This window comes from Prionailurus bengalensis, chromosome B3, assembly GCF_016509475.1.
Source record: "Prionailurus bengalensis isolate Pbe53 chromosome B3, Fcat_Pben_1.1_paternal_pri, whole genome shotgun sequence".
Classification (NCBI taxonomy): Eukaryota; Metazoa; Chordata; class Mammalia; order Carnivora; family Felidae; genus Prionailurus; species Prionailurus bengalensis.
The window spans coordinates 34,685,468-34,712,763 of record NC_057355.1 but is presented as its reverse complement, the minus strand read 5'-3'; the positions used below and the strand labels follow the sequence as shown (position 1 = coordinate 34,712,763).

Here is a 27,296-nt window from a genome sequence, read left to right as displayed (position 1 = left end):
TTGTTAAATGCTTTTTCTGCATCTGTTGAGAGGATCATATGGTTCTTATCCTTTCTTTTATTAATGCGGCATACCGTATTGATTGATCTGCGATTATGGAACCACCCTTGCAGCCCAGGAATAAATGTTACTTGACCTTGGTGAATAATTCTTTCAATGCACTGTTGGATTCAATTTGCTTGTATCCTGGTGAGAATTTTTGGATCCACGTTCCTTGGGGATATTGGCCTGTAATTCTCCTTTTTAGTGGAATATTTGTCTGGTTTTGGAATCGAGGTAGTGCTGGCCTTACAGAATGAATCTGGAGGTTTTCCTTCTGTGAAATGGGTATTTTGAAATCGAAGCTGCTCCCTCTCACGGCAGGTGTGGTCAGAGAAGCTGCCTACAGGTTGGATGCTTTGAGTCATGTCTTGAAAAGTGGATGGGATATGGGAGTCATGGCTTAAAATGAAGTGTATCTCAACTTTGCAGGGTTCAACTCTCCTCTTGCCATCAGGGGGATCTTCTCTGCAGCTAGTCCTAGGCACCAAGGGGAGTTCAAAACATTAGAAACCACAGCCCTATCCTTGGGTGCCCGACACCGTGTGGTGGTGGATGGGGGGCAAACCCACAAGACACTACACGTGCTGGAAAGCCGTAGAGATAGGACTAGAGTTCAGAAGATGGGACGCCCTTCCGGGATGGAGCAGTCAGGGCAGATGACACAGAACAGGTAGGGTTTGAACCCAAGCTTGAAAAACAAATAAAAGGTACTTAGCTGAAATATATTTGGGAACCTCTTGAGTCTACTTGCTTGCATATCGCACCTTTGTCTCATTACAGCATACACATACATACTGCAAATCACGCTCTAAAAAGCCTTGGAAACCACGGCAGTATTTATTGGAGGTTTCCCGAGGATCTGAGCTTAGGAAAGTTACTTAACTTTTCTGAAGCCCCAGGGCTTCATCTTTCAAACGAGAGGCTAATAATCCATAGCACAGGGGATTGTGGAGTGGTTAAATGAAATAATAGGGTCATATTTCCTGGCCTATAGTAGGTGCTCAAGAAAATGTAGTGCTACCTCCCTTTAGGGCTTTAAAGGCTGAGTGTTCATGTGTGAGAGTTCCAGATAGAAGTTGGGTTCTGCAGGAAGGCTCTGATGGTGAACTGGGGCCACACAGGAAAACAGGGAGCCAGGCACTGAGGTCTAGTCCAGGAGGGCGGGCCTTTGGGCAGTGCAGCCTGGGTGCAGCCGGGATCCCAGGACCTGGGCACACCTCCTTCTGCCCTGTCTTGGTGCGACCTGTGGAAAAGCCCTCCACAAAGGGTGGCCTTCTCCTGGGATTCAGTCCGAGCACCAGCACATTGTGGAGGAGGGGAATTGAGGCTGCAGGTCTTGGCCAACAGGTTCCATGATGGTAGTCACCAAGTCTCCCCTCTCTTCGTGCCCAAGTCTGTCCTGGTGATAGCTAAAGGGGGAGGGGTGGGGAGAGGAGGGTGCTAAGTGAGCCCGGCCATCAGTGCCACAGTGCCGCCGCTCGCCTGCGAAATTGAAGGCGCTCCTCAGTAGAAGCCGCCCCCCCTTGATTTCTGGAAATGGGCACCCACAGGCTGGAGGGAACTGGAAGGAGCCCTGTTACTGTAGGATTTTCCCTTTTATAACACATAAACCAACTGGCTTTCTTCTCATTCCCGACATGTCTGGTGATGATGAAACCCAGAGAGAGTCCCGCTGCCAGAGTTCAAGTGCATAACCTAGTAGAAACCTGTGGTGAATGTCTATTGGCCCGTTTAACTCAGCTTCCACAAAGACAGGATATGAGAATAGACCCCACTCCTCTTTGACATCGAGTAACTTTCACTGCTCTGGTGGCCAAAGAGCCTGCTAACAAGGAGGCCTTCCTTCCCGGTGGTTTTCCACATGCTCGCCTACATTAGCCAGTTTTCCTGATCATTGCGCGTGTGGACCAGCTGGAATCTGGGGAATGGGATGTTTGATGGCTTTAATTCAGAGATTTTTCAAGATAGGGAGCGCTCCTCCCCTCCCCCACTATGTGTTGCCAAGTTGAGAACTTCCAGCTCCTGGAGACAGTTGTGAGAGCCTGGGACGTTGGAAGTCACAACCTTGAAACTCATGGCCGCTGTTTCCATTGGGCGTGTGGCACTCGGTGTGTCATAGCCCTCAGGTGTCAGAAAGGTTGGGGAGGGTGGGCTTCCCAGAACTTCTTCGGGGAAGTGGAGCTTGTTTCCCATCAGCAGGTAGCCTGGCTGGACCGAGAGGCCTTTGCCCGGACTGCGCAGACCCACATCTCAGGAGCAGCTTGTGGCCAGTACTCAGTTGCTGCTTTTTGTTTTTGTCGCGTTGTTTCAGATGTTGGTCTTCAGTCTCAGTAGATATCTGACTGCAGTCTCCGGGGGGGGGGGGGGGGCGGTGGGAGCTAGCACATCCGGAGAGGCTGCAGACTGCCTGATAGTGAAGAAGTCAGCTTTGGAGTTGTCAGGTCTGGTCTCTGTGCCCAACCCTGCCCCTTCCTAGATGTGTGTCCTGCCACATTGCTTAGCTTTGCCCCCAAGGGGATGATCCCACCCCTGCTCCACTGGGCTGCCGCGAATTGGACGATTCATACAAAGTGCTTAGCATAGTGTGGGGTCACCTGCCAGCAGGCAGGTGACGTGGCAGAGTCACTTCCACATGCCAGGCACGCTGGCAGACATTTTCCATCACACCTTCGTCACAGGCTCGTGTGGTAGACCGGTATCGTTCCCGGTTAGCGATGACAGACTCGAGGGTCAGAGAGAACCTGCGTAGATCAAGGTCACACAGAAAGAAAGCGAGAGAGTCAGGGTTTAAACCCATCTGTGCTGCGTCCTGCTCCTCTCACACTCGGACTGTTAGAAAGCCTGCTTCAAAATTAAAGGGAACACTCATTGTTTAAGCTAACGTTTACAAACGAATGTCTCTCTGAGATGAGGGACATTTGTCTCCAATATTCGCTTCAAAGATTTTAGCATAGTACGGGCGCCTGGGTGGCTCAGTCGGTTGAGCGTCCGAGGTCAGCTCAGGTCGTGATCTCACGGTTCGTGAGTTCAAGCCCTGCGTCGGGCTCTGTGTTGACAGCTCGGAGCCCGGAGCCTGGAGCCTGCTTCGGATTCTGTGTCTCCCGCTGTCTCTGCCCCTGCCCTGCTCATGCTCTGTCTCTGTCTCTTTCAAAAATAAATAAATGTTAAAAAAACAGTCTACAAAGTTTTTAGCGTAGTAAATATATATATACACACACACATACACATGTATATACATACACACACACACACACACATATATGTATACATGTATGCACACACACACTGTAAGTGTCTCCACCGTGAGCTCCAAAGTCTATGTGAGAAGCCCAGGGGAAACACCAACTGGGGATAGTCAGCAGCTGGCTAGGCAAAACCTTAACATAAAGTTATCTGCTTTTGTTTATTTATTTATTTATTTATTTATTATTTTTTTATTTATTTAACGTTTTGTTTATTTTTGAGAGCACGAGCGGGAGCAGGGGAGGGACAGAGAGAGAGAGAGGGGGACAGAAGATCTGAAGCCGGCCCTGTGCTGATAGCAGCGAGCCTGACGCAGGGCTCGAACTCATGACTTGTGAGATCATGACCTGAGCCGAAGTCAGACGCTGAGCCACCCCGGGGGGGCCCCAAGGTATTTGCTTTTAAAGGCTGCCTCTGGAAATCCCAGGGCTTCATTAGTAGAGATGACCTAGCAATTACCTTTTCGTGTTTTGCTTTCATTTTAATTGCATCAACGTTCTTTGTGTGTCGGCTGTGAAGCAGGCAGTGTGCTAGACACAAAAAGGACCGACAGGTGAAAGAGGCGTGGTCTTTGAGGACTCCGTGTTTACTGAGGAAGTAGCCCCCGGCTGACCACCATGATGGAGCTGCACCTGTCGGGGAGCAGAGGGTATGGGAGCACAGGGGGGCAGCTCATTCTTGGGGAATCAAGGGAACTTCGTGGGGAAAGGTACTTCCTTAAAGGAGGGGTTTGCATTTCTCGGGTGGGAAAGAGCTAGAGAGTACTTTATGGATGGGCTGTGGCAGGGGTTTGGTGACACAAGAGGAATGAGAAAGTCTCCTTGTTCTCCAGGGGCTCATGCTGGTGGGGGAGGGGAGAAAGACAAGCAAACAGCCATTTACAAGCCCAGGGCTCTCTTAAGGGGGATGCCCAGGGCATGGAGAGAAAGGAAAGGGAAAGAGAGAGAAGGGGGGGAGGGAGGGAGCCAGGGAAGGCTTCACAGAGGAAGTGATGACTGAGCTGAACTAGGAAGAAGGATTTTAGCAGAGCTCAAGAGAGAGAAGGGCGTTCCTCCAAAAAGCAAACTGTAGGGGCGGAGACCTGGAGGCTTGCGTGAGCTTGTCAGGTTCTGGAAGTCGTCAACAGTCTGATGGGGCTGGAGCACAGGCTGTGGATGAGGGAATGTCCACAGGCTCCTTTCCAGGGAGGGACTATCAATCAAGTAGTCCTAAAGGGATTGCACTAGAATTTCTTTGAGAAAGACAGTTCCTGTTCGTACAGATGACCAACCCTTTTCCACTTAAAAGCGTGACGATACTTCCCGTGTATAGTCACTCTGAATCTCTCCTTAATGCCTTTGTCATTTTCAAATGGCTATGCCACCCCCTATCTCATGTACATAAATCCCTAGAAGCCAGGGTTACTGGTCGGGAGCTAAGGCTTGCTTCTCTAGTTTTGCGATAGTTGCATTCGCTTCCTATTGATGCGGTAACACTTAACCGTAAAATCAGTGGTTTAAAACAGCACAGATTTATTCTCCAACAGAATAAATCTTCAGAAGCCAAAAGTCTAAAATCAAGGTATCAACAGGGCTGGGTTCCTTCTGAGGGCTTCAAGGGAGGATTTGTTTCCTTCCCTTTCTGACTTCTAGAGTCTTCCTGCCTTCCTCGGCTGGTGGGCCTTTCTGGCCATCAGTGCACCCCTCACCAGCTTCTGTAACTGGCATCCTCCTCTCCTGCTTGGAAAGACCCTTGTGATTACACCGCACACACTCAGGTAATCCAGGATTATCTCCTCATTGTGACATCCTTAATCACATCTGCAAAGTGTCTTTGCCACATGAGGTAACATTCACAGGTTCTGGCAGCTAGGACGTGGGCATCTTGGGGGGTGGGGGGAGCATTATCCAGCCTACCGTAATGTACTTGCCTTTTGGGCATCTCAAAAATACCCTAGCGACAGGACAGTTTCCATGCTAGCAGGACTGCTGGCCACTGCACCACATTGTGTCTGGTAATTTCCATGGGAGATTTAGCTATCCTGTTTCCCAGAAGAAAAAGGAGAGGAAAAACGAGGTTTTCCCCAACCCTCCCTTAAGTGTTCTTCTTTGGACATTCAGTATTAATCAAGGACAGTGACAGCAATAAAGTTGAAGGTAATAGTTGCCCGAGGCAGCTGGTGTTGAATAAAGAGCTCTGTTTTCCAAATCCAGAGTCCAGGGTCCAGTTCCCAATTCTTATGAATGCTTTCATCTTCGGGCCAGTCACCTCCTCAGCCTTACTTTGCGTGTCTGTGCCGTAAAGGGGCCCTATTCCATCGGTTACGGTCTCTCGTTCAATATTGGCACATTACGGAGGTTCATCTAGGGTGATGGAAAGAGAAGAAGGCGGCTGGAAGACACAGTCCTCAACCATGTTCCCAAACATGCTCAGGAATGTGATGGTTTTTCTTCTCTCTAGATACACCAACATCGTTACCCCCATAGCAGGAGTTTTTTGTAAAAGTGCCATCCACATGTCTGACCTCCTCTTGGTGGTCTCCCCCTGGGGGTCGGCCCTTTTCTATTGAAAGCATTCACATTTCTTACCTCAGAGGGAGAAAGCCTCAGGCTGGGAGTCATTATATCCCACTTCCTGTCTGCTCCATCATCTGCTAACTGGATGACCTTCCGGAATCACTTAATCTAATCTATTAAATGTGGATAATTGTATGTCCCTTGTCTACCACCTAGGCCCATTGAGAGGGCCAAAGAGGTAACAGCTGTATAAGTACTTTGAAAAACGTAAGCTGTGTTCTATAACAACATGGCTTGTTTTATTGTCGTTGTCATTTTAGTGTCGGGCATCTATTACCTAAAGTTTTATTATCGTCACTGTCCTTGATTGATACTGAATGTCCAAAGAAGAACACTTAAGGGAGGGGTAGGGAAAGCGTGGTTTTTCCTCTTGTGTTTTTCTGGGAAACAGTATAATCTTTGGGTTTTAGAGCCTTCTGTCTCTTTCTGTAATTTCTTGTATGTGTGTGCACATGTATGCATGTGTGTTTGTATGTATGTGTCTGTGTGTGTGTGTGTGTGTGTGTGTGTGTGTGTTTGCTTGGAAGGTCCATTCATTTAGAAACAGGACAGACAGGATCAGGCCTAGATCACAGGCTTTACCTACCCTTTCCTGCCTTCCTGGGGAACTATCCCTGACTGTGGGTAGGAATCATTTGTTTTCTCAGCTCCTCCATTTGTACTCACTTTCTTGGAGGTGATTTGCATTTCATCATTAATAACTCTGGAGCAATATGTTATTTGTGTCCTGAGGGCCCCTGGAGCCCAGTGGACCCCTTCGTGATGCTGGATGGGCAAACTTGCTATTAATTAAACTTCGGGAAGCCACATGCCATTCTCCTGACCCTCCATCGATACCTAGGGAGTCTTGTTACATACAGGGAGGCAGAAACCACAAGGCAGGGAGAAGGGAAATCTTTGGCCTTGTCTGCATTTCTCCTTGGAAAACCTCCCCCGTGGTCTTGGGCAGTTAGCAGAGCAAAGCAGGTACATCTGTTTGAAATGCACACTCTGCATTTTTGGCATTTTTTTTTTTCCTCCTGCAGGGAAATTTTGTTTCTTTACCTTCCGAAGCAGGATTTCCACTTAGTTCTTGAATTGTTTGACAAGAGGTTACCCGTTGATGCTAACCAGATAAATGGTGTTTTAATACGCTTTGGTTTCTAAATCAGAAACCTTGGCCCTTTTCAGTGAGAGAGCTTTGTAGCAGAGCTGGGCCCACTGGTATGTATGTTTCTGCCTGTAGGTTAGGAAAGATTGGAGCCAGATTTTAAGCTTGAGTTACTCTGATCTCAGACAAGGCTCCAAAGAGCCCTTGTTCATTTCTTGTGGCATTTCATTAAGTGTCAGAAGTATTTCATTAGTTATCAGAACAGAGATCACATTTGCCATAAGAATGCTGCATTGAACTTCCTCCAAGTCATTCATAACTCCAGGTTCCAGAAGAAAGATATGATGGGCTACGGAAAAAATCTGACTACAATATGTGTGTCCCAGAAAGGGGATCTCAACTTTGCATCTGGGACCCCTAGGGCTTCTCCTTGGATGCATGCCTGGTGGCAACTTGAGATGCCTTCGTGTGAGGACCGGCTGGGGGACACATTCTGGATGCGTGGGTTACTGTCGTCTCCTTCTCGGATCCTCCTTTGCACATTGCTGATTCAGCTGTTGTGACGATAACCGTCTTACGGCACCTACTATGTGCCACGTCGTTTACATGTGTGATTCGAGCCTCAGCCAGCCCCATTTTACACTTAAGGGTTCCAGGCTGCGGTAGAGAAGTCTCTGGCATCATGCTCCTGAGAGGGGCAGAGTGGGATCTGAATGCAGGCTTGCCTGACCTCCGTGTCCCCAGTCTTTTCACTGCCACTCCAAGCCCATAATGTGTACCTGGGTGATTCACGTGTACGTGAGAGGGTCTAGGGCACAAGTACTGTCTGTGGCCTCTCTGTTGGTCCTCGTGGCGAAGCGCTAACAGCTCCTTACGGGCTTTTGGTTCCCCTCTGTTAGCAGTAACAAGAACAGTCACAAGCGATGTTTACTGAAGGTTCCCAGTGTGTCATAGGCTGAATAATGGCCTTCCCAAAGATACCAGGTCCTAATTCCTAGAGCCTGCAAATGCCAACTTCTTTGGAAAAAGGGACTTTGCGGGTGTGATTAAGTTAAGGATCTTGCGAAGAGGAGCTCAGGCTGGATTGTACAGGAGGGCCCTAAATGCGACCCAGAGTGTCCTTCTCAGACATTGGCAGGGGGAGATTTGATGCCAGGAGAAGGTGATGTGAAGACAGAGAGAGGTTTGAGGATTCTGTTCTGGAAGATTGGAGTGTTGGGGCCACTAGCCAAGGAATGCCCAGCCGCCAGAAGCTGGAAGAGGTGAGGAAACAGATTCCTTCTCCCCTAAAGCCTCCTGAGGGAGCACACAGCCCTGCCGACTTCCCATTGATGCTGATTTCGGACTTGTGGCCTTCAGAAGTAGGAGAGACTGAATTTCTGTTGTTTTAAGCCACCAGGGTTGTGGTAGTTTGTTATGGGAGCCCTGGGTAAACATGGTATATAAGGAAAGGCCCTGATGCATAAAGTGTCCGTATGTTCCATTTTTTAAAAAGTTTTATTTATTTTCGAGAGAAAGAGAGACAGAGTACGAGCGGGAGAGAGGCAGACAGAGAGGGAGACACAGAATCTGAAACAGGCTCCGGGCTCCGAGCTGTCAGTACAGAGCCTGACATGGGGCTCGAACTCGTGAACTGCAAGATCATGACCTGAGCCGAAGTCGGAAGCTTAACTGACTGAGCCACCCAAGTGCCCCGACGTAGTCCCTTTTTTATATGAGTAGAACTCTGTGCCTAGAGAGACGAAGGACGAGCCGTGGGTCCCAGAGCTAGTAGGCTGCAGAATAGTAGGGACTCCAAGGAGAGTCTGGCTCCTAGCCTGTTCTTCACCATTTTGTTACTCTCCCTTCCTGCCCTCACTCCTTTCTCACTCCAATGCCCCCTAGGTCAGGCCTGGGTCAAGATTAGGACCTTCCTTTTCCTCTTCATGGTTTGACTTTGGGACTTCAGGTACACGATATTCTCTGTATTCCCTTGTCAATCTTTTCCAGACAGAAACATTTAGTCCCCCGTGGGCCACACGCACCCAGCAGCAGTGAGCTAAGATTTCCCTTTCCCTCAGTGATTGGAACGCAGGTCATTGGGGACTGGTGCTGAAAATGATTCCTTTCTGGATTTGGAGGGAAACAGTAATTTCTTCCCCCTGTTTTCCAGTAAATTCTCATTCCAAACAATCCATCCCTGTAATCCTTTGTGAATGGCGTTCGGTATTTATAAGCTGTGCTATATTGCAGCTGTTTGAGCTCCGTAAGAGCTTACCATTCATTCATTCAGTAACATTTGTTAATATTACAATAATATCCGTTCACGCAGACTTACAGCTCGGACAGGTTGTTTCATGTCTTGTAGACTCAGTTTCCTTGTGTGTACAATAACAGTAATGACCCACCGTGCCGTCTGCGGTGGTGGGTAAGTGGGATAACATACGCGAACCATTCGGCAGGTGTTCCGTAAATCATCGAGATCTGAATACTGAATTTATTTAAATACATGATGCTGAATATTTTGGGGGTTGGAGTGAGACTCCAGAGAAAATCCCTCTTTCTTCCAGTTAACTGAGAGTGACAGGCCTACAGCCAAACGCTCTCCCTCATGCAAAGAAGAAAGTTACGCGTCTTCACACGTGGTTATTGCGCTTGAAATGGTTCATATTTCTTTATCGTAAGAAAGGAAAAAAATGAAGTGGCATAAGGTACGTAGGTACATAGAAAGTGGTTGTTAACAGCACCGGAAAGGCATCTAGAATAGGAGAGAAATGCCGTTGCTTCCTTCATGGGCCTTTCACGTTAAAGAGGGTCAAGAAATGTAAGTAGCATTATGATCGCGATTGCTGTTATATTAATGAATTCAGCAGGACATAGAGCAAATCATTCTTCAGCCTGCTTCCACCTGCCAGGGGTCAGCCCCTGGGGCAGGGGGCGCTGTTTGAGAGTCCCCAGGGCAGAGGGGTTAGGAGCTCACATTTGCTTAGCACCTGCCCGGGGCCAGGCACCGTGCCCCGCAGGTAATCTCATTTGGTTTCCCCTAAGCCCCTGTAGTCCTGGAGGACTGCTCCGGTTCGGATTACATCCCACACCAGCAACTGGTTGGACTCCCAAGAGGACTCCTCTCAGTTACGCTGGAGAAATGAATGCACTTACTGTTCTTTCACGCAAAGCCGGCTCCGTACCACTCAGCCCACACTTGGCTCTCTGCCTTTGCAGTGGCCCTCCCATGGCAAGGTCGGAGGCTCTGTGTCTCTCACCTTCGGGAAGTGCGGCCACGTGGGAACCACCGTTTTCGGGGTGCCACTGAGGGCCGAGCCCTTTGCTAGTCACTTCACCTTTCTTATTTCATTTAATCCACACGGCAGTCACGTGAGGTAGGCCCTTTTATCCCATTTTAGCGCTGGGGATGTGATGTGGAAGGACTTGCCCATGATTACACAGGGGGGCTGATCTGGCTTGTTGACGGGATACCTGGGCTTTCTACCATCCCATCTTACCACTTTTGTCGTAGTCGGTTTCTTACCCTCCTCACTCCTCACGGATGCCCTGCCTTACTGGGCAGGGCCGTCATCTTGGCTCCAAGCTCTCTAGTGTTAACTTAGCCTTAGCCGGAAACGCCTTTCTGTTGGACCTCCGCTAGTGCATTTTTCGCTTTTATGTGAGTCCAAAAAGATTTCCCATCCTCTAGCCAGATTCTTCTCTCCACTGGGAGAACACACTGGATATCAAGCCCCAGATGTCCTTGTGCGGTGAATACTCTGCTCACCTGTAAGGGGTGTCCTGGGGCCACTGGACACGGTTGCTTTCCGTTGGTCTGATACTGGTTTGCTTGAACACCCACTCAGTTGTCTTTATTCCACCCTCTCTGAGCCCACGCTGACTAAACAGCAGCTGCGGATTGGTCCTGGAAACCCAAGATCACTCAGATGCACAGCAGCACCAGTGAGCACAATGATGACTTATTCTTAGGGACACTTGGCTGATTTTCAAACACGATACTCGAAACAAGACGGAGCAGCCTGGGGATGATATCTGAAGCAGAATCTAAGTCCTCTCCCGGGTTTGCTCCAGAAGGACTGGGTCTGTTCTGAAGGCTTCTCCTCGGTTTTATTTTTAGGGGTGTGTGTGGGGCAGCCCTATGGACCTCACCTCCTAGGAGGCGAGCAGATGGGTCACTGGGGACGGGATCTTCTTGAGACTTGGCTTCCTGGTACAAAAAAGACCTTTCAAACTCAAAGCTGCTCTAAAACCACCTCTCTGCTTCCTTTACTGGGTTGCTTGCTCCTGGGGTCCTCGTAGTGCTCCTGAATCCATTTGGGAAAAGACCTCTTTCCTTTCTCTTGTTAGTGCAAGTGTACCTTCTCCTTCTTCTTCCCTCTGCCATCCCTCCCCCATTTATAAGCCTTCCAGATCCTTCTTCCCGGAAGACTCAGAGCAAACCTGTCCGCAGATTCTCATGCTGGTCTTTAAATGCAGGCCTTAAGGGCTTTCCGAAGAGCAGCAACAGATCCAGCCATACTGGCTAACGTACGTGACGGTGTGTGCCACACAGTAGGCAACCAAGAAAGCTTTTGTTTTCATCATCTTAATTTTTATTTCGTTAAGCGGTCAGAGTTTCGCCTCTTACCTCCTGCAGATCCCAGATAATGCATTGCCTGGAACAGCTCTGGCAGGAGTTTCAGTCTTCTGAACTTCCAAGAAGACATTTGCACTCAACCTAAACCACTTGCTCCCAGCCTCTTTGAACTTAGCACATGCTATCCTTTCTCCCTTTGGCAGGCTGCATTGCTCACAATGGAGCAGGGTGAGTTTCAGGACCCCGGGGCTCTCTTTCCAGTTTTAGGCAGCAGACTCCTTTCTGTCCAGCTTGCCTTGGATCACGTGGCTCCTTGGTGAACACACGGGTCTGCTCTCCAGCTGCTGTTCCCTTACATTTTCCCTCCCCTGGAATTTGGGCTCGCGGAGCTTTCTAGGTGGTGGCCAGTGGTAACTGACTTTCAATTTCACCAGCCTCCTTTGCTCCCCACCAGATGTGTGGGGCTGTCTTGCTTTCTTGCTTAGAGGAACTCAGAACCTTTTCATCTCTACTAATTGACCCACAGAGCTAGGCTTTATTGGCCCATTGGTTAGAACGTGGAGCAGTTAAGCTGTGGTCTCTCCTGTGTGTTATCTCGACTGATGTTCCCAGAGTGCCTGGGGTCGGGGCTGCTGCTGATCTCGGGGATTATGCACACAGGGTCAGAAGGTGACACGCCTTGCCCTGGAGACCCAGAAGACTCGTGAGGGAGCCAGGCCCCTTACCTAAGGATGTTACTAAGATTCAGTGTTCCTGCTACCGCCGATGGGTGTGCGGGCTGCCCCCCCAAGAGGACTAACTGTGTGGGGTAGCTCAGGGGAAGCACACGAGGCACTGATATTCATGTTGAGCTTGGAAAGCTATACCGGTGCAGAAGTAGGAAGCGTAGAATTCCAGGTGGGGCCTTGGAGGCACAAGAGCTCTCGGTGTGTTTGGGAGGCACTAAGTGGTCTGTTGTGCCTGGAAAATGGAGGGTTGGGGGCAGGAGGCGGACATGAAGATTGGAGTTGAATCTGGTAAGACTGAGACCAGATGATGAAGAACGCGACATAGGACCTACTGATTTTCCTTAAAACCTTCCAGATTTGAACTTTATTTTCTAGGCAGAGCTGAGCCACGAGGGTTGTTATTTTTTTTTTTTTTAAAGTTTACTACTTTATTTTGAGGGTGGGGGGAAAGAATGCGAGCAGGGGGAGGGGCAGAGAGAGACTCCCAAGCAGGCCCCGAGCTGTCTGCCCAGATCCCAGTGCAGGGCTCAATGAGGGGCTCAATCCTGAAATCAAGAGTTGGACGTCCAACTGACTGAGCCCCCAGGCACTCTGAGGGTTTTTTTTTTGTTTTTTTGGTTTTTTTTTTTTTTGGTTTTTTTTGAAATAGAGGGTAATGGCCAGGGCTGTGTTAAGAAACATAAATCCAGTGGAGAGAGAAGTCAAAGTGCATGAGCTTGCTGATCCTGACTTGGGTACCTGATGGGTGGAAGTGGTATTAGGCAGCCTGGGAATATGCACGGGGGTGTTTGTCATCACCGAAAGTACCACACTGGGCATCACTGTCACTGCTACTCCTTACATAGACTGTGTTGCCCAAGCACGTCCAGACTCTAAAGAAACTCCCTACATGGACATCAGGCTGGCGATGGCCTCCGAGGATCTCAGATCTTCCTGGGAGTGTATGACCTGTCAGTTATTGACAGTGACATTTCAGAAGAACATTTGGTCCCCTGATGATTTCTGCCCCCTCAGTCTTTGAGGCTTAAGGCCTATTTATAAGTGTGTATTTTATATCCCGCCAAAATGTCTACATGTTTAAGTTCCTCACTTCCTTTCTCTTTGTAGTGTTGTGTATTTAGCAGACATAGCCTCAGGGAGGGTTGTGAGGGGAGGTTTCTGTATTTGCTCCTAACGATCCTCCCACATCCATACACAGCCACACTTTTCAAAATGCAGTGGAAAAACAGTTCAGTGTCTTTCTTTTTTATATTGCTTTCATATATTGAAAGCCTGTGCAGAAGGCAGAAGAAAACATTTTTTTACCTTTTTTATTTTAATGCCAATGTGGGTAGCACATAGTGTTAGTCTCAGGCGTACAACAGAGTGATTCAACACTTTCGCACATCACCCACTGCTCATCACAACAAGCGCACGCCTTAATCCCCATCACCCATTTCACCCATTCCCCCACCCACTCACCTCTGGTAACCATCAGTGCCATACAAAGTAAGAGTGTTTCTTGATTTGTACCTGTCTCTCTCTCCTTTTTCCCCTTTTCTTGTTTGTTTCTTAAATTCCATATATGAATGAAATCATATAGTATTTGTCTTTCTCTGACTTATTTTGCTTAGCAGCGTACTCTGGCTTAATCCATGTCGTTGCAAATGGTAAGATTTCGTTCTTTTTATGGCTGAGTCGTATTCTGTTGTGTGTATATATCACGTCTTCTTTACCCATTCATCAGTTGATGGACACTTGGGCTGCTTCCGTATCTTGACTATTGTCAATAATGCTACAATAAACAAAGGGGTGCATGCATCCCTTTGAATTAGTGTTTATTTATCCTGTGGGTAAATACCCAGCAGTGTGATTGCTGGATTGTAGGGTAGTTCTACTATGAACTTTTGGAGGAACCCGCATACGGTTTTCTGCAAGTGGCTGCACCACTTTTCAGTCCCACCAACAGTACACATGGGTTCCTTTTTCTCCACACCCTTGCCAACACCTGTTATTTTCCTGTGTGGTTGGTTTTAGCCATTCTGACAAGTGTGAGGTGGTATCTCACTGTAGCTTTGATTTGCATTTTCCTGATGGTGAAGGATGATGAACATCTTTTCATGTGTCTGTTGGCCATCTGGATGTCTTCTTTGGAGAAATGTCTGTTCATGCCTTCTGCCCATTTTGTGATTGGATTATTTGTTGTTTCGGGGTGTTGAGTTTTATAAGCTCTCTCTATATTTTGGATAGTACAGAAAAACATTGTTCATGGGAGTACAAAGGATAAGAAATCACAAATGAGTCCGCCTCAACTCCTCCCCTTTGGGTCGCCTCTCAATGGAAATCATTCCCCAGGTTTCGTTTGTACCCTTCAGGAATGTATCCTGCATATACGCATTTTCATATATTGATACATTTTTTTCTCTCTTCTTTTTCTTCTTATCACACAGACAGGAGCATGGATACCCTCGGATAAGTGTCTTCTGTGTCTTGTTCTTTTTCACCTAACTGTGTTTTGGAGACCATTCTGTGTCAGTATATATGCATCTGCCTCCTTCTTTTAAACAGCCTCATAGTCCTCCAGTGTCTACGCACACCGTCATTTAGCTCCTTGTTCCTCCACTTAAGGACGCCTGGGTTGTACTTCAAGCATGTAATTTATAAGTTACAACACAGATATGCAAAATGCCATTTATTCTTCTATAACCAGACGTGGTCCGTGAGCCCCTCTGTCTGCTGCTGTAGGACAGCTGCCAGTTTTCGGAGACTGGGATGCTCAGACACCGCATGTTTAACGTGATCGGTTCAGGGCTTAGGCTTAGTTCAGTCAGGATTCTCCCCATTCTTTGCATTCTACCCTTCTCCCGGGGCGTGGGGGGGATGTGGCTCCCAGATGAGGGGCTCCTGTGCAGTCTTGCTGAGGGGAGCAGGGCGTCTGCTGTGTCTCAGCGGCTGCCTTCCACCCTTTGCAGTAAGTGCTGCTCACGTTCCACAAAGGCTCCTCTGGGATGACCCCTGGGGTGAGCCCCTCTGCCATGACACCTCCCTCCCATGTCTTGCTCAGGTGCCCCACGAAGCTGGCAGGTCCCTCCCGTCTCAGGTTCCTACGTGCATCTGGAGTTTCTATTGTACCCCACCCCAAAGCCGGAGCACTGTGGCCTAGTCTCTCGTTACTGCCTCTCATTTCCTTCCTCCTCTGCCTGCTAATCGAACTCTTAATTTCCTTTGGTTTGAGAAGATAATTCCAAGGTCATAGCACCTTCTTCACATTCTACAGTATAAACTGTAAGCCTGCTCTCCATGCCCCAGTCTTCGGCTCTTGACCAAGCTCAGCTTTTCAGATTCTCCCCTTATGGTGATCTTTGGGTTTTCTCTGGTGCTGTACTCAGCAAGGTCATTCCAGAAACACTGTGTGGAAAAGAAAGGATTACTAAGAGGGTCTAATGCACTGGCTGGTTCCTGGAAGCATTATCCTACCAGGGTGGTTTCTGGTGTCCTGCTGGCTCACCAGGGCTGACCGTGGACCCTTGAGCCCCTGGCTCTGTGTACTTCTATAAGCACATGAGGACATAATTCCTGGGCACCTGGGTGACTCAGTTGGTTGAGTGTCCGACTTTGTCTCAGGTCATGATCTCATGGTTTGTGAGTTCAAGCCTCACATCGGGCTCACTGCTCTCAGCACTGAGCCACTTCGGATCCTTTGTCCTGCTGTCTCTCTGCCTCTCCCCTATGCACACTCTCCAAAAATAAACAAAACATTAAAAAAAAAAAAAGAAAAGATAATTCCTAGGTATGATTCCTACTGCCTAGCATCTTTTAAAATGATTATAAAAACCTCTGAAAAGATGAATTTGGTCATACCGATGGATTTTGGAAAAACATTTCACTTGATAGTAATTGCAAATAACTCCCCTCTCCCCCAGCTTAAAGGCACCAAGTGGAAATGCTTTGTTTCCTCAATGAAGGGAGAAAGGGAGGATGAATGTGCGTATTTGGGGGTTTGGTTTGGAGGCAAACATCAGATGCAGCACCCGACCCACCCTCCCTCCACCCCCCCCCCTCCCAATTTGTAACCAGGAGTCTGTGATACTTAGCTTTGTATTTCTTCAGGCCTGTCTTAGGTGTGGAGACAGGCCAGCTAAGTGTGCCCCCAAAACATTGGCTTGGTAAGAGTTTGGTTTTGATATATGATAGCAGCATAAAGTGCAAAGGTGGCATAAAGGAGTCCTTGAAATCACGTGGAGACTATTCATTAGATATAGTAGGATCTCAGGCTTTCTCAGAAGCATCTGGTGCAGGGACTTCCAACAACCCCTGATTCTGTCCACCATCTCCAGTAGTAAATAACCTCCCATCTCACCAGCCTCCCTCCCATCCTCCCTATGGAGAAATTGATTTCTGCCTTACCTGGCCATTCAACTCAGGTACCTAGATGCAAAGGAATGCCACTTCTCTCAATGCTGTGAAACCCATAGCCTCCAGGATCAAGCAGGGCAAGGAGACCTTCCTCTGGAGCGGGGGCAGTTGGTCTCATTGCGTGCTCCCTTCATGGAGGTCCAGCTTCCCCAGGGCGCACAGGCTCAGACTCCTGGGGCTCCTCACAGGCCAGTCTCAGGGGCTGCTGGTCTGCTGGATACAGCGGCCCCTGTGTGGTTCATGTTAGCACAGCTGAGAGAGGCTGAGCCCCTCACAGGGACTTGTCTGAGCTCTAAGGCAAAACAAAAGGGGAATAAACATGGAGAGTATAAGAAATACAAACAGCCTGGCTTCTGGAGGGCAGACTCCTCTCTCTCTGCCCATCCCACTCTGTACTGAGCAAAAAAGTGGGAAGCCATCCTGTAGCCACAAGCAGCTGACCCACAGCCTTGCCTGGGTGGCTCTCCAGCTCTGACAGACATGCATAGCACACCCTTGACCCCGTAATTCTTCCCTCCTTCTGTGCATGAAGGCCGAGTCCCAGCCCCTGCTGAGTCCCCCTTGACATTCCGAGAACCTGTTCCTTCTCCAGGTGTTTGATACCAGGAATGACCCCTCCCGGTGGATGAGACTTTTATTCTTACGTGGAGGGAAGTGGTCGTAGCCTCAGTGCCACCATAGTTTAACAGTCTTTTAATAAAATATAATAAAATATAATATTTCATATAGAAGAAGTTAAACATTTTCCTTCCTTTGGCAATAGTGGTTTGAGTCACTCGTGCATTTGTTCTTTCGGTGTTTCAACAGTTACTCAACACCTACCGTGTCATTGTGTAGGTGTCATTGTGTAACCTACCGTGTCATTGTGCCGGGTTCTAGAGATACAAGACACATAAGAGGTATCCCTGCCCTGTGGGAGCCTACAGCCTGGAAAATTAAGGCAGACTAAACAAGTCAGCCTTGTAAAAGATGATTGTGCTGTGACACTTCCATGGGGTCCAGTGGAAGGACAAAAGAGAAGGACCTCGATTTTATGCAGCGAAGGGATGGGGTGGAGTTTGAACCGGGGAAGGCATGACTCAGGAAGTGGTGCTTCAGCTGAGTCCTGAAGGGGGAAGAGGTAGTTAGTCCAGAACATGGTGGTGGGGACGGCGGCCTAGAGAGGAAGTGGCATGAACGGAGCATGGGGAATCAACTGGGCTGGTCCACTGGGAACCTCCCTGGAGCGTGGTGGGGGTGGTCCATGGGGTGCCAGGGCCATGACCTGGGAGATGTAGCAGAGGCCGTGTTGTGCAGGCTGGGTGGCAAAGCCAAGGAGTGTGGACTTCAAACAGAGATGTGGGGAGACTGGAAGCGCCAGCCGGCTTCGGGGGATGGTGTGGTACTTGGGCGTGAGACAGAGCAGTGGTTTTCACTTTGTGGTCCTCAGACCACCAGCATGGGCGTTGCCTGGGGACGTGCTAGAAACGCAGATTCTCAGATCCGGCCCCCGATCTCCCCTGCCAGACTCTGCAGATCGGTCTGCCTGTTTCAGCAAGACTTCCTGGTGATTCCGATGCTGCCCAGGTTTGAGAATTGCTGAGCTGGAGACTATAGGAAGAACTAAGAGAACAGTGTTATAGGGCGAAAGGTGATGAATTTGGGCTCGAATGTGTTGAGTTTGCAATGTCTTGTGAGAATGAGTAGGTGGAGCATGATCCCAAGACCCACAGCATCGGCATCACCTGGGAGCTTGTTATAAGTGCAGAATCAGAGACCCATCTAGCACTCCTGAATCAGAAGCGGTATTTTGACAAGATCCCCAGGCGATTCGTGTGCATGTCCCAGGTGAGAAGCAGACTGTAGTCTGGAGGTCAGTGGGGTATATATGGCTGATACTCAGGAGAGGGGTCTGGCCAGGCAGTAGAAATATGGGGTGGAGTCTGTGCTCAAATCATCACACTGGCCAGGACTAACGTCACAAAGCTGTACGACATCACACATAATGAGGCCCTGGATGACAGCCAGCCTGTTGTAAGGAAAACATTATTTGCAGCCGTTATCTCAAGAAACAACAGTTTCCCCAGACACCCACAGTAGGTCATTGGAAGAACCAGGACTGGAACCTGGTGTCAGAGCCCTTACGGTCAAGTTCTTGTCATTAAGCCGCCCTGTGTGGGAGGGAGGCTCCGCATTCACTTATGTTGTCAGGGCTTGAAAAGCCAACTAGCAGAGAAAACATTACCCATGATGCTCAGTAGATGCTCATAGAATCCGCTCCACACAGGTTTGTCCACAGTTGTTGAAAGAGATGATAGAAAACAAAATGATAAAAACTGCTTTCAGGGGTGCCTGGGTGGCTCAGTTGGTTAAGTGTCTGACTTCAGCTCAGGTCATGATCTCGTCCATGAGTTCGAGCCCTGCATTGGGCTCTGTGCTGATAGCTCAGAGCCTGGAGCCTGTTTCGGATTCTGAGGCTCCCTCTCTCTCTGCCCCTCCCCTGCTCATGCTCTGTCTCTCTCTCTCTCTCTCTCTCTCTCTCTCTCTCTCTCTCTCTCAAAAAATGAATAAACGTTAAATATAATTTTAAAAATCCTGCTTTCAGATTCAAAACGTGCATTCCTATTGGTAACCTCAATTCGCTCTTTACGACATCACTGTAAGTAGATAAGACAGGAGTTATTCGTGGCCTAAGTTTTTATAATTAACATACCATAAAATTAATCATTTAAAGTGCGTAATTCAGTGGTCTTTATTATATTCACAGGGCTGTGCAACCATCACCACTGTCTAATTACGGAACATTTCCGTCACCCCGCAAGGAAACCCCATACCCTTTAGCTGCCACTCTCTATTGTTCCCTCCCCCAAGCCTCTGGCAATTGCTCATCTACTTTTTCTGTGGACTTGTCTCTTCCGGGCATTGCATATCAATGGAATCATAGAATATGTGCTCTCTTATGTGTGGCCTCTTTCGCTTACAGTGTTTTCGAGGCTCATCTATGTTGTAGTATATCTCAGTGCTTCATCCCTTTTATGGCTGAATAATAGCCCATTCCTTGGATATACTATGTTTTGCTCATCCATTCATCACTTGATGGACATTTGGGTTGTTTCTGTCTCCTCACTGTTATGAATAAAGCTGTTATGTACATTCATGTACAAGTTTTTGTGCGGACATATGTTTTCATTTCTCCTGGGCATATACCCAAGATTAGAGTTGCTGGGTGATATGGTAACACTGCATTTAACTTTTTGGGAACTTCTAGATAGCTTTCCAAAGTGCACCGTTTTACAGTCCCTTCGAGAATGTGTGAGGGTTTCAGTTTCTGTACATCCTCTCCAACATTTGTTGTTACTTGTCCTTTTTATTATGGCCCTCCTAGTAGGTGTATTTTATAGGTAAGAAAACGGAGGGTACATTGTGTGCCAAGGTTCTTAGAGCTAGTAAATGGTCAAGCTAGAACTTTTTTTAAAAAAGCAAATACTTACATGATGTATGTTCTGTGCTAGGCATTATTTAAGTCTTTTGCTCTTGCTGTTTATTCTTTATAGCAACCTGTAGGGAAGGTATCGTTATCATCTTTGTTTACAAATGCATACAGGGCAGGACCGGGCCTAGAGTGGGGCCCTTGGGCCCAACATTTAAGGAGATATCACTGTCATATTCCACCAGCACCTGGACGACCCTTAAAGGTTTCATCCTGTGCCTCCCTGACCTCATTCTAGTTCCGGCCCTGTTTGAAGAGACTGAAGCATCAAAAGATTGAGTAGCTTCCCCAAAGTTGCATTAGTTATTACATGGCAGAGCTGGGGTTCCAATTCAGGAAACCTGGCTTCAGAGTTCAAGTCATTAACCACCTAGGCCTTCGATGTCCAAGCTGGGCCTTTTCCGTCTCTTTCCCAAACGTGAGTTTCCAAAATTAGCCAGAGCTTTGACGAGTGAGGAATCCAAAGAAAAATCCCACGGATGGGTTATGGGAAGACCAAACAGAACTAACTGACCTCCCAGGTACCTACCACATATTCTCCCGGAAGAGCTAACTGACCACACGGTTTCCCTTGGCCACATCTGTGCTTATTATCCCAACTCGGCATAAATCTGCCTAGTTTTTGCAGGCCACCCTGCCAGTGGCCAGATGGACTCTGTCCTGGTGGGGAAGAGGCCATCCCGAACCATCAGGATGATTAGCTCTGGCCGCTGGAAGGAAAACACATGCTCTCGTAGCCCAGTGGGGGTGAGTCTGCCCCTGATTCCAGGGTCCCGAGTCAAGTATTCAGAAATCACGTCTCTCATAATCACACCCTGACTGGCTGTTCATTCTCTTTAGCCCGTGTATCAGAGTTTGCTGGTCATTTTTTTTTTTTTTTTGAAACATCATCTTTCCAGTGGTGCTGCTGTTTGTGTGGGTTTGGGATGGCTCTGTGGTTTAGGCCGAGGCTCCCGTAAGGTGTGAATACAAAAATGTCCACCGGCACTTGTGTGCCTTACCTCCTCGGGGTGATAGGCGGCCTTTGGAAAGACGCTCACTCAAGTCATCATGTTCTCCCTCTGCAGCCTCTGTTCCCCAAGGTCAGGATCAAGTCGGTCCCTAGCGGGGAACCTGGCCCAGGCCAGCAGACTTTGGCTATATCCCCAAAGCAGAGGTTTTTTAAGAAAATTTATAGCCGTCATCCTCCATCAAAAATGATCACTTTTGTGGTCACGTTCTCACCCTTTTGTTTGGAATTTCAATTCCTCAAAGGTATGGGTCTCTGGACCAGCAGCCCCTGGGAGCTCATTGCAAATGCAGAGTCTCAGGCCTGGCCCCAGACCCGCTGAGTCAGAATCTGCCTCCAACAAGATCCCTCGCTGATTCCCGTGCACCTCCACGTTTGAGAAGCACTGCTCCACGTGTCCTCATTTCTCTATTACCCTCAGCTGGGGTCTCCACCCAACGCTGGCTTTGAGGCTGGAATTGTTGGTAGGCTTTCTGATCTTAAAAAGAAAAGATGCACACACGTACAGAAATTCTTTCCCTCACCTTTACATGATGTCATTCATTTTACCTGGCCTGCCGCAAAAAAGAAAATGGCAAATTACATCCAAGCTATATATTTTTAAGACTAACTTCTTAATTGCATCTCTCAAAGCAGCACACTGGAATCCAGCCCCCCCCCCCCAATCATTAACAGAGTCCCAAGTGTTGCCAAGACTAATCGAGAAATGCCGAAAGGCAAAATAAACACTGTAGTACAGTTTAATTCAAAACCATATCAGCCAAGAATGAAGGTGCGATTAGTGATAAAGATGTTAATAATTAGTTGTGGTCTGTTAAATTTTATATTCAGTGGTTACATAGAGTGAAGAAAGAATTTCCTCATGAGGACAGAAATTAATGTTTCACTTTGATTGCTATTTTAATGTGCTTATTTTAATGGGGCCATCCTGCAGAAACCCTTGGGCACATTTCCAATTTTACAGAAATGTAGAATTAATTACTATGGAAGCATATAATTTGCGAGCTGGAATGGCCTTCGTGGTTATTAGATCCAGCTCAGACATTTTAGAAGTAAGTAAGAGTTGGATGATTTCTTCAAGTCCTTCAATAGCGTATTGGAACCTTGCTCCCGAGCTCAGACCAGTGACAGCGAAACCCTTCTCACATCCCTGCAGACGGGAGCACTTCTCCTGGCCTCAGAATCCCCAAATCATCCTGTGTTGATGCTCCTGGGGCCTTTACCTCACCTTGCATTATGTCCTGGTTGTTTGCCGTTGTGAGGTTGGGGGCTTGGGAAGCATATCTGATTCACTTCTGTATTCTTGACTGTTCCTGGCTCTGTATTTTGTAAACCATAGGTGCACAATAAATTTACATGCAGTGTGATATGCAGGAGCTACTTTATCCCGTTCACGAGAGCTGACTGGGTCTTCATAATGACAGCTTGAAATCGGCCACGGTGGAAGCACTTACACCCTGGATGTAGACAGATGGCACAAATAAGGGCTTTTCCTCCCCCGGGAAGCCAGATATTAAACACTCAGCAGCACACAACTGTTTACATGATTTTTCTCAGGTCTCACAAGGCAACCGGTCTTGACGATCTAAAGATTATACCAACGTGGAGATGACCGTTTACCCACCGTGCAGCATGGGTTGCCTCCAGAGTGATGGAGTAGCCAGTTATTCAACCTCTTCTAATTTCTTCAGGGATTAAGTTTGACCCAGTGCAAGTCAGGCCTCAGGACTGCACTGGAGTGTGGTTGCTTAGCTAAGCTCCACTTACCTGGAAAAGCTATTTGGGCATGAATGGTAATGGAAACCGGTCTGAAACATCAGGCACAGTTGAGTGAGAAAAAAATCCACAGATTATTTTCAGAGAAAACAAACGAACAGGAAGTTGCTGTGGCCGAAATTATAATTATACCCTTATACTTCTCAAAAATCCCTCAGTGGCTCCCTACAGCCTACCAACACACCCAAAGTCCCTGCTGTAAGTCACACACTGACCACAGCTTACCGTTCCAACCTCATTTTCAGCCACTCACATTGCCCACCTTTGTTGTACTTTCCAGCCTCTGTAAGAGCCTGTCTACAGAGAGAGCCAGCTTCTGTGACGCTCCCTTCTTCCCAAATGCCCTCCCTCTCCCACCATAGGCTCCATCCCTACCTGGTCCCCTCTATCATGGACCACAGCATCTGGGTTAACATGAAACTTCCTGTGACTCTGTTCCTCTCCTCTTGTGTGTCGTTCTTTAGGAGCAGGACCCGCGGTCCCATCGGCCCTGGCAAGTACGGCTATGGCAAGGCCCCGTACATCTTACCACTGCAGACGGACTCTGAACACTCGCCGCAGAGGCTTCGGAGGCAGAGGCCCTCGGCCCGGCATTCCAGGTCCCAGGGGGCATCTGGTCCTAGCCACGGCTACGGCCCGTCAGCCCACCGGGCTCCCCAGCACGGGCCTCTGTACCAGAGTGACAGTGGCCCTCGCTCTGGACTGCAGACCTCCGAGGCCTCCCTCTACCAGATGCCTTTGACCCACGACGGAGGCTTTCCGGCAGCTTCAAGTCTCTTCCATGGCCCGGAAATAAGCAGCGGCCGCGGCATGGGGGCCCACGGGGCAGCTCAGAGCTTCTCACAGCCTGCCCGGTCCACAGCCATTTCCTGCATCGGGGCCTATCGGCAGTACAAGCTATGCAACACTAACGTGAGTACGCACTGCCTCACACCGGGCCAGGAGACAGCTGCTGGTCCCCCTTCTGCTTGGCCAGCAAAAACACGGAAGATAGCACAGGCAGGGTCTTTTAGGCCATGTTAATGCCCCTCTTTATCTTCTCTCCCTTTTTTTCTCCGTGCATTCTCCGTGGATACTTCTCGTTTTCACCAGGTTGTCACTGTAGTAACTTGGGAGTAACTTCTTAAATTGCTCACTGACAATCATGTTGCTACAGTGTCAAACATGTCAAACAACCTCCAGATTCTATAAACGGGTGGCTAACTCAGGGCCAACGGTGGTGGTGCTGAAGAGTCAGGAGTCCGGGGAGCTTTGCCTCACATCAGTACCAATCCAGGAAGTGTCCTGCCGTCCCTGGTGTGAGCACGCTGGATATTGTATGCGGAGAAAGTCTGATCGTGAATAACTTGCTAAAGATTGCATAGCTGATCTGTGGCAAAGCAACTTCTAAATGGAAACTCCCTGACAAGACTAAATATGTTTTTTAAAAAAAATACCAGTTTAAAGACTGTATACAAAAGAGAAAGGGATAAGAGAACGTTTAAAGGTTAAATTTCCAAGCTGCTATATTTTTCATTAATAATTTAATCTACCTTAATATTCTGTTACTGGGTAACAGGACAGCTGTTATATATTAGCTTCAATTCTCTCATTAAAAATATATTTCCTGCTATAGAGTCCATAGAAATGACTTAATTTGTGATTTTAATAATTCCTCTGAATGCCTGGATTGCTTTCTAGCTTTTCTTCCACTGACAGACTTCAGGAATTATTAATTTTTGTAAAGCAGTCGTTTTTCTAAAGCCATTACTAATCAGTCAACCATTAAGTCTTAATTAAGCATCGTTGCTTGTCTTATAACAGCCCGGGTGCCATGGAAGATGAAAGGAAGGTCGTATTATCTATCTCACAGAGTTAGGAGGATCAAATGAGGTGATCTTGAGAAAGGGCTTTATAAATCGAACAGAAATATTTGTGTCCGTGATCGGACGTGGCCCCTGTTCTTGAATATCTTTGCTTTCCTTTTAAAGTGAAATGAATTCATTTCTAAAGTAGAACACGTCCCATTGACTTGTATATTTCTTAAATTTGAAGACCACATAAACCAGAAAGAGGCGGAAGCAGAGAGAGGGCATTTGGCACGTATTTCTGTCACTTCGCCTACACTTTTCAAGCACGCATGGTCTTGCTAGACCTTTCCTGCCGGCGGCAGGGCTGCCTCTCTCCATGTAGACGTTGTGTCCTCTCTGGGTGCTGGGATGATTCCACTACTAAGGACATTGAACTGCAAGGAATCTTAGACAATTCTGGTGAATTTATGACGTGGGCCATCATTTTGGCAGTTGGCAAAGTAACATCTCAAACCCAGGACAGAGAGGTGAATGTCGACAGAGGATCATACAGCTTTAGTTCCCTTCTCTTGGCTGTAGCATGTCCCACAGTGTCCTCCCCAGTGCACCCCATTATCCTGAGACCCATCCCACTTACCCTGATTGAGTGATGTCATTCCTTAGAGGTCCCGTTACTGCCTATCTTCTTCTTTTTTTTTAATTTTTTAAATCTTTATTTTTGAGAGAGGGAGAGAGAGACAGAATGCGAGCAGGGGAGGGGCAGAGAGAGAGGGAGACACAGAATCCGAAGCAGGCTCCAGGCTCTGAGCTGTCAGCACAGAGCCCCACGTGGGGCTTAAAACCCACAAACTGCGAGATCATGACCTAAACCAAAGTTGGATACTTAACCGACTGAGCCACTCAGGTGCCCCGTTTGTGTGTTTGTTTTTAATTTTTTTTAAATATTTATTTATTTTTGAGAGAGAGAGAGAGCCTATCTTCTTTTTATAAGCCCATGGCTTCTTGGTACTTGGATCATCCCCCAAACATCATGAACACCTTAAAACTCTCTGTGTTAGGAGCCCCTAAGACCTTTACTAGGTTTGATGATTTGCTGGGAGGATTCACAGTTATGATTTTTTACAACAAAAGGATACGGAGCAAAATCAGCAAAGAGAAAGGCACACGGGGCAAAGTTTAGAGGAAACCAGGCACAGCCTTCCATTAGTCCACTCCCAGTGGAGTCACACAGGATGTGCTTAATTCCCCCAGGAGTGAGTTGTGACAACACACGTGAACTATTGTCTACCAGGGAAGCTCATTAGAGACTCTGTGCCCAAGGTTTTTATTGGGGGCTAGTCACATAGGCACCCTCTGCCTGCCACATATCAAAATTCCAGGCTCCCATCAGGAAAGCTGGCGTTCAGCATAAACTATATCGCTTGTCCAAATAGCTTAGGCATGGTGAGTCTCTCTTATCACTTAGGGGGTGATGGAATCCCTTCTGAAATCCAAGCTCCCAGATGCCAGCCACGGACCAGTCTTGTAAGCAGGCCTGTCTGAAGAGAACTGTCTCAGTCCTGCTGTGTTGAGTCTTAACCTGCACACTTCCCATGTGGGACCCCAGTGCTCTGGCACCTTCGCATGGGTAACCTCACATGGATATTTACATATCTGCCCCAATGGGCAACATGAAGAGATAGCATGGATCTACAAATTGTGCACATCTTCCTACTCAAAGAGGAAAGAGGTAAAGGGCAGCATTGTGAAAAATCAAACGAGTCTAATAGGGAATACAGGTTATTTTATGTCCTTCAAAGATTTAAAAAGGAATACGTGCATTTAGAGATCTCTCCCAGTTCGTACCTGGGAGAAGAAAGAGAAGGGAAAGCAGGCCAGGGTGGGTTGGAAACATCCCCTGATTTCAGAACATCATCCCATAAACTAAGTGCCCAGTATATCCCACCCAGGTTCTCAATGGAATGTCCTACTTTCTAAGACTACCCTCACAGTGGAGGTCTCAGTTGTGAGGTATATAGTAATGCATCTAAGGGGAGGTGTGAATTAGGGGAAATGGTTTTGCAGGCTTCCAGATTCCAGAACAGTGTCTCATCACTTGATCACCATCCCGTCCGCCCTCAACACCCTTGTGGTGCAGTGGTGAAGAAGACCAGTGCAGCAGTGTATAAATCATTGCACTTGGTGCTGGAGCACTTCATGAGAGGGAAGAACTTTGGGAGCACAAAGGAGGAGGCCACTGGGTTGGGGAAGACTCCACTGAGGAGGAAAAAACTGAGCTAGGCTTCTAAGGATGGCCAAAAAAGAGAAAAGGGTAGTCTGGGGCAAAAGAAACAGCTTGGACAGAGACGGGGAAGCAGGATTATGCCAGAATCTCAGGTGCCGTGATGCTTTGCCAGGTTGTAGAGACCCTCCTTCCTTTCCCTCTCATATCCTCCTATCCGCTTCAAATAATCAATCTTTTTTTTTTTTAATTTTTATTTGTTTTTGAGAGAGAGGGAGAGAAAGAGCACACATGCATGTGAGCTGGGGAGGGGCAGAGAGCGAGGGAGACACAGAATCTGAAGCAGGCTCCAGGCTCCACACTGTCAGCACAGAGCCTGATGCAGGGCTGGAACCCATGAGCAGTGAGATCATGACC

General features: G+C 47.9%; 1 protein-coding gene across 1 annotated transcript in view; it reads left to right on the top strand.

The window, feature by feature from the left end:
- Window positions 1-27,296, top strand: part of THSD4 (thrombospondin type 1 domain containing 4) — a 576,363-nt gene that overhangs the window by 89,976 nt on the left and 459,091 nt on the right. Inside the window, exon 5 of the mRNA XM_043554015.1 lies at window positions 23,333-23,780. Coding sequence (XP_043409950.1) covers window positions 23,333-23,780 — 448 coding nt within the window. The remainder of the gene's footprint in view (window positions 1-23,332; window positions 23,781-27,296) is intronic.